Source organism: Hipposideros armiger, unplaced genomic scaffold (assembly GCF_001890085.2).
Source record: "Hipposideros armiger isolate ML-2016 unplaced genomic scaffold, ASM189008v1 scaffold_478, whole genome shotgun sequence".
Taxonomy (NCBI): Eukaryota; Metazoa; Chordata; class Mammalia; order Chiroptera; family Hipposideridae; genus Hipposideros; species Hipposideros armiger.
Window position 1 is genome coordinate 1,415,594 of NW_017731828.1, and position 6,966 is coordinate 1,422,559.

General features: G+C 51.0%; 1 protein-coding gene, 2 long non-coding RNA genes and 3 gene segments (V, D, J or C); 4 read left to right on the forward strand and 2 right to left on the reverse strand.

The window, feature by feature from the left end:
• Nucleotides 1-5,052, reverse strand: part of LOC109395584 (trypsin) — a 30,628-nt gene extending 25,576 nt beyond the window's left edge. The window contains exon 1 of one of the 3 annotated variants that reach the window (XM_019666748.1): nt 4,971-5,052. The gene's annotated coding sequence lies outside the window, so the exon portion shown is untranslated. Of the gene's footprint in view, nt 1-3,608; nt 3,669-4,970 lie in introns of those variants that run through there. The other 2 variants (XM_019666750.1, XM_019666749.1) reach the window with 2 other exon arrangements.
• Nucleotides 81-771, forward strand: LOC109395587 (T-cell receptor beta chain V region CTL-L17-like). The segment is given in 2 exon segments: nt 81-169; nt 297-771. Coding segments are annotated over 2 exon segments (411 nt in total).
• On the forward strand, nt 2,453-2,979 carry LOC109395602 (T-cell receptor beta chain V region PHDS203-like). The segment is given in 2 exon segments: nt 2,453-2,498; nt 2,630-2,979. Coding segments are annotated over 2 exon segments (396 nt in total).
• On the forward strand, nt 4,421-5,175 carry LOC109395586 (T-cell receptor beta chain V region A20.2.25-like). The segment is given in 2 exon segments: nt 4,421-4,656; nt 4,767-5,175. Coding segments are annotated over 2 exon segments (615 nt in total).
• Nucleotides 5,176-5,204: 29 nt separating this feature from the next.
• The window catches only part of LOC109395588 (uncharacterized), a 13,696-nt gene continuing 11,934 nt past the window's right edge, over nt 5,205-6,966 (reverse strand). For both annotated transcript variants that reach the window (XR_002126690.1, XR_002126689.1), the window contains exon 4: nt 5,205-5,291. This is a non-coding gene — a long non-coding RNA (uncharacterized LOC109395588). The remainder of the gene's footprint in view (nt 5,292-6,966) is intronic.
• Nucleotides 5,676-6,944, forward strand: LOC109395589 (uncharacterized). The gene is made up of 3 exons (XR_002126691.1): nt 5,676-6,234; nt 6,530-6,658; nt 6,775-6,944. It is a non-coding gene; the product is annotated as an uncharacterized LOC109395589 (long non-coding RNA).

The following is a 6,966-nucleotide window of genomic DNA, read 5'->3' on the forward strand; positions in this document are numbered from 1 at the left end:
TGAGGCTCAGTGATGTCACTGTGGGAACTGCCTTGTGGGGACAAGGGACGTCCCTCGTGTTCTGCTCATGCTCAGAAGGCCCCTAACCTGTGAACCTCCCATTCCTGTCCTGACCCTGCCATGGGCTCCAGGCTCCTCTGCTGGGTGACCCTCTGTCTCCTGGGGACAGGTGAGTGCTCAGAACACCAAGCAGTTTCCGTGTGTGTGTGTGTGTGTGCATGTGTGTGTGTGTGTGTGTGTGTGTGTGTGGTGACTACAGGTGTTTTCCTCATTGCTCCCAATTTCTGTCTTCACAGGTCACACAGATACTGAAGTCTCCCAGTCCCCCAGGCACAGGGTCACAGAGAGGGGCCAGGATGTATCTCTCAGCTGTGATCCAATTTCCGGTCATACTGCCCTGTACTGGTACCGACAGACCCTGGGGCAGGGCCCAGAGTTTTTGATGTACTTCCAAAACGAGAAAGCCGTGGACACATCAGGGATGCCTGATGATCGGTTCTCTGCTGAGAAGACACAGGGCTCGTCCTTCACCCTGAAGATCCGGCGTGCAGAGCAGAGGGACTCGGCCGTGTATCTCTGTGCCAGCAGCTTAGCCACAGCATGGCACTGTCACCTCCTTCCTGCTCACAAACACTCATGTGCTCACCTCTCCTCCTAGTTCCCAGAACCCCCAGAGGAGTTGCCCTGTTCTTCCTGAGTCAAGGGGTCTAAGAGCCCTTGGGACTCCTACTGTTCTTCTGACAGTGTGAGCTCAGGAAAGAACCTTTGAAATACCAGAACAGGTCATGCTGGGTAGTAATAAAATTGCTTTGTGAATTCCAGGGATTCCTTTATACAATTCAAGATTCTGCGATTGACATTGAATATCAGAGCCTAGTCTCAGGTGTAGTGAAATATTATCTCATAAAACTATAAAGTTGCAACACATTTATAATAAACTTCTAGAACTGAGTGTCACTAGCTCAGACCACACTATGCCCAGGTGTGGGCCAGCCAATACAGAACATTGTTAGATGATATGCAGCCACCAGCCTTAAAAATAAATAAATTAGAATCCTTAGTAAGAATTGTCACTGAAATTCATTATCCAGAAGCAACTGTCCCCACAATAGTGTACATTAATGTATGTCCATATATTGCTTTTTAATTTCTCTTGACAATCCTGCAGTCATTCTGTGTTTAATTACCTTATTCTCTAGTCTAATTTTTAATAGAGACTTAAATTTATCTCGGTTTCATAAAATACAACCCCACTTGAGAAAAGGTTTAAGGGAAATGATTCAAAGACCTGATAACAGTCACAGTTGCCCGCCTTATCCTTGGGAATATGTTGCAAGACCCCCAGTGGATGCTGGAAACCATGGATAGTACCTAACCCTCCATATACTGTTTTTCCCTGTATATACACACCTTTTCACTTAAAGGAAGCACTTTACAGCTTCTGTGTGGCATATCCAAATTGCCGGCATCACTACTTTTGCGCTTTGGGGTCGTTATAAAGTAAAATAAGAATTACTTGACCAGAAGCACTGCCGTTCATGACGGTCGATCTGTTAACCGATATGGTTACTAAGCGACTAACAGGCTGGTTGTACACACAGCATGGAGACGGTGGGCAGAGGGGTGGTCACATCCCTCATGGGACTAAGCAGGATGGCACAAGATGTCACCATGCTACTCACTACTCAGGAGGGTGTGCGATTTCAAAGTTACTGTTTATTTAAGAATTTTTCATTTTCAGACTATGGTTNGTCAAGGTTAGATGAGTGTTTAAGGAAATTGAGCATACAACTTACAGGATACTGCTTCTGGGATATTCTCCCTGCTGACCCTGCAGACACTTCCCAGCATCTCTTGAGTCATTGTAGAAGAAATGATGATGAAACTTCAGTTATGGACCACAAGATGGCACTGTGATGCCACTGAGACTTAAGGGGTTCTGGGGAGCTTCTGAGAGAACAGACTAGGAGGGAAAAGGTTAAAAACTTAGGCACGGCTCCAATATTAAGCAGATGTTGAAGAAATTTTCAGTTATTGCTAGGCTACCCCCAGCTATGGAAGAGGTGGAAGGTTTCTCTGAACTTGAATGAGGTCCCCGGTTGAAGGATTTGGGCAAGGCAGCCTTGATGTCAGAGGCAGGTGCAAACAAGAGCAACTGTCTCAGAGGAATGTGGGAAACCAAGGAGGTGGGGTGAACCCTAAACTCAGTGCATCGCAGCCACACCCCTTCTCCTCTGCCGACCATGCTTAGCTACGTCTATGAAAGGAGTTGCTGATTCAGCCTGAGCCAAGCCAGAAGGGACCCTGGGCCAGGGAGCATCTGCAGGGGTGGGGGCAGTGACATCCCAGGCAGACCTGTCTGTCCATTGGAGAAGGGCCTCTGAGCTCTCTCTCTCTGTCCTGCGGATCAGCGCATTTAGCAGGGACAGCCTCCTCTTGTCCTTATCCAATCATGAGCCCCAGCCTCTTTTGTGTGACTCTCTGTCTCTTTGTGTCAGGTGAGTTTGGGAGTCAGTAGGAAACCTCCGCCATGGGTCTGCACAGTCCCAGCTCCAAGCCTTTCCTTTCCTTTGCAGACCCAGGTTCCTCCTTAAGCCTTTTCTTTACCTTATGTCTGCCCCTGCAACAGGCCCTGTGAATGCTGCAATCACCCAGACGCCAAGATACCGTATTCTACAAACAGGGAAGAAGACAACCCTGGAATGTTCTCAGCATATGAACCATTTTGCAATGTACTGGTATCGACAAGACCCTGGACAGGGGCCAAGGCTGATGTATTATTCGGGAGGTGTCAACAGCACTGCCAAAGGAGATGTCACGGAAGGTTACAGCGTCTCCCGAAACAAGAATGAGCATTTCACCTTGATCCTGGAGTCAGCCAGCGCCAACCAGACTTCTCTGTACCTCTGTGCCAGCAGTGAATACACAGCACTGTGCAGCCAGCTGCTCTCTGCACACAAAGGTCAGCCACAGGTGTGAGGGATGTCTCCTCCCCGAGGGCCCTGTCTCACCAGGAGGGAACACTGCCTCTACTGAAACTTCACCAGACTTCCCAGCAATGGTCCCTCAGTCCCAAGGGCCTTGGGCGGCATGGATGTCCTTGTGTGCATATGTGTAAATGCAAACAGCATGTAATGTTATTCTCTAGATTCGGAATATCCTGGTAATTGAGTAANTGAGGTGGAAATGGCTTGGTAGGCCATCCTAGCTCGTCCCAAATAGGAAAGCCATCTAGAGCTGATAGGCCTGGTTTGGTGTCTCGCATTTTAGAAATGAACAGGGCTTTGGAGATCATTTCATGGCAGTCCCCATCACGCAGCAGTTGAAGAAATACAGTGTCACATATAGGAAGTGATTCAATCACTGAAATATTGACATTTCCTAAACATGATACGATGCATTTTATTCCCTGGTCGTTACATGTGACTATGTTGAATGACCCCATAACAGAATTTGTGGGTGCACATGATGTCTTGTGCTTGTTCATAGCTGCTGCTCAGGGAGCACAAATCAAGCTGGCCTATTAGCCCCCCCAAAAGCTATACTGAAGGGATGTCTGCAGGGCTGTGTTTTGTTCATTACTAAGAATCCAGACATAGGACACTCACTTTTTAGTCATCAGAGATCAACTAAGTACGTGGATGAGTAGTACTGTTGCCAGCTATTTTGTTGTTTCGGATGCGTCTTTCCTCTTCACACATCAAGGTCTTTATACCCATCACAGCTGCTCCCAGCCTGAATGAGGGATGGGTCTGGATTGCTGACCTGGGGTGGTGGGAAGAGGCCAGTGAACTGAGAAATGTGCTGCTTTGGCCACAAGGAGGAGCTGTGGCTCTGTTGAAACCTCTGAGGCTGGGGCAAGGGAAGGGGGTTGGGAGTGAGCGGAGGGATTGGGGAGGGGGGAAGCTAGGGCCTGGGGTTCTGTCCTTATGTCAGTTGGGAACAACAGTTGTAGACATCTCAAAGATACTAAACTGAAATCACTTTCAAGTTGATTTCCCTTTGTCTTACCCTATTGCCTTGTGTTCTCTTTTGTTCTAAGCCCAGCTAAGCCCTGTATCCTCAGTACAGAGGCAGGTTATGCCTTGTATGGCCCCCTCTGCACCCTTTCTGGTGTCTGGCTCCGAGCTGGCATCGCAGTTGTGCATTTTAAATGATGGGCACTGATCTATCCAGTCTCCCTCCCTCCGTGCAGTTGGGCAAAGGGACTCCATGGAGCTTAGACCCTGCGGGAAATGATGTTTTGAGTGATGTCCTGCTTGACTGAGCAGGGGAGAAAGGGGTTGAAGTGGAGATGGTCTCTCGCTGAGAAGGGGATCCTGGAAGGGAGGTGGCTGGACAGAGTCTGCGCAATTAGGAGGCAGCTAATAGCAAAAGAGCAAGTGTTCGGGAAATAACCCACCCCACGCAATTCAAATCTACCTTCCATCACAGTCTATTTAATGCATGAAAAGGGGCGGAAGAAATATCCCTTAGGTCTGGGGAAACTGTCAGGGACAGTGACATCAGACGCAAAACCACCAACCAGGGCCAAGGAGACCAGAGCCCAGCCCCCTTGCCGGGTCGTCCTGGTTAGACAGACGATGCCACCTCGGCCCGTCTGCACCATGGGCTGCACGCTGCTCTGCTGTGTGGCCCTGTGTCTCCTGGGAGCAGGTGAGTCTTGGGTTCATGGGCTGCCCTTGGACTCCAAGCCATTCCCCTGTGGCCGCAGCAACGTCCGTCCTTATGGGCTATGTCTGAATTTTGTCCCCTTCCCCCAACAGTCCCCATGGACACTGGAGTTACTCAGATACCAAAGCACCTGGTCATGGGAATGAGAAGTAAGAAGTCTTTGACATGCGAACAACGCCTGGGACATAATGCTATGTACTGGTATAAGCAGAGCGCTCAGAAGCCCCCACAGCTCATGTTTTCCTACAACTATAGGGAACTCAGGGAAAACATGACTGTCCCGAGCCGCTTCTCACCTGAATGCCCAGACAGCTCCCACTTACACCTTCACGTGGACGCCCTGGAGCCAGAAGACTCCGCTGTGTATCTCTGTGCCAGCAGCCAAGACACAGCCTTGCAGAGTCACCTTCTGCCTGTGCAGAAACCTCCCGGGTCCAGCCAGGAAGCTGTGGGGCCACCAGGGCTCCGCTCAGCATTTCCCGTGAGGCCCTAGACGGAACTCTCAGACCACAATAGAGCCTGTCAAGTCACTGGGTACAACAATGCTGAATTCCACGCACAGATACCAACAGCCTGCGGCCTGGCTTTGTCTTGAACAAGGCTGTGCCCGCAGTTGCCTGTAGGATAGAAACATTCGAGGTTAAGTTTTTCCATAATCGATTAGCTTGTGCCCCTGGGGAATCTTTCGTGAGACCCTTTACACTCTGGCCTCAGCAGTCCTACCAAGCCCCCTTCTAACACGTGCCTTTCCTGTCTTTTCTTTCCACCCAGGTTTGACCCTAGGTCTTAGCCCTGATCCCAGCTTCAAATACACCCAGACCTTTTCCCAAAACACCTCATTCCCTCACCGTGGGGCTTCGTCAGTTCCCACCACTGAGGACAATAATCCCCTCATCTGGCTTGGTTAGTTCTGCGCCCCCCCCCCCCAGTCTCTTTGTCAGAGTCCATGCCTCTGGACTGAGGCTCTGAATTGACTGTCAGAGAGGAGAGTGGGTCCCACCTGTGTGTTCAGGTCTTCACAGCTGGCCTTGCTGTCCAGAGCCCACATTCTCCAAGGGCCCCTCTGCAGCCCCAGTGTGTCACCCAGGGCTGCGGGCCTGTGCGCTCCAGCACTCATGTCTACAGGCACTAAGGCTCAGAGTGCCAGCTCTTAACCTGGGAACACCAAAGCATTGAGTTGGGGTATACCCCCTCACTCCCTGACCTGCCATGAGTACCAGGCCTCTCTGTTTTGTGGCCGCTTGTCTCTTGGGAACAGGTGAGTCCAGGTAACAGATGGAAGCTTTTGATGTGGGCTTTTCAATTCCAGATCCTCAGTATTTCCTTCCTTTGGACTTGCACCATGGCCAAGGCAAAAATCTTAGTTACCGCCCAGATACGCCACACGGGGGCACTGTGGGACGGCCGAGCTCCAAATGTTTCTGGGGCAGAGCAAGCCGACCAGGAGGGTTAAAAGAACAGCCTTGTTTGGTGCTTTTGTTTGCTACAGAGCTTAATAGCATAAACGCTAATTGGCAGGTGCCGTTCCAGCCGGGAGCCATGAACTTCAGCTGTGCAATGGTAAGGGAGATTCTCTGAGCTTACAAGGGAAAGTGATGGGTGCAGAGCTGGGACAGCCTGCATGCCCTGGGAGCAGGGACCCATAGAAGAACAGCTGCCTCAAAGGAAAGGCAGGGGAGCTGTAGGGGTGGGCACAATGCGAAACCCAGCCCAGCATCGACCAGCCCAGTTAGCCTGAGATATCATGGGCAGGACAGAAGGGGGCCTGAGCCAGCTGAGCCCAGGCCCAGGCAAGGGAGGCCAGGCTCGTGGGAACCCGCAGAGATAATGACATCACTGCCTATCTTCCAATCAGAGAAGGATGCCCAGAACATCAACCTGAGAGGACCAGAACTCTGAGCAGGGACACAGCACCCAGTGCTGCCCCACCCTGCCATGGGCTCCAGGCTCCTCTGCTGTGTGGCCCTTTGTCTCCTGGGAGCAGGTATGTCCTTGGTATAGGGGGGACATCTCTGTTCTAAGCCTGCCAGCACCTGAATCCAAGGCACCATCAGGTTCCCTCCGTGTCCTTTCTCCAGCCCCTGTCTCCTTCCCTCACAGGCCCAGTGGATTCTGGAGTCACCCAAACACCAAGACACCTGGTAAAAGCAACAGGACAGACAGTGACACTGAGATGTTTTCCTGTGTCTGGTCACCTCTCCATGTACTGGTACCAGCAGTCCCCAGGCGAGGGCCCCCAGTTCCTTGTTGAGTATTACAACGGGGAAGAGAGAGAGAGAGGAAACCTCCCAG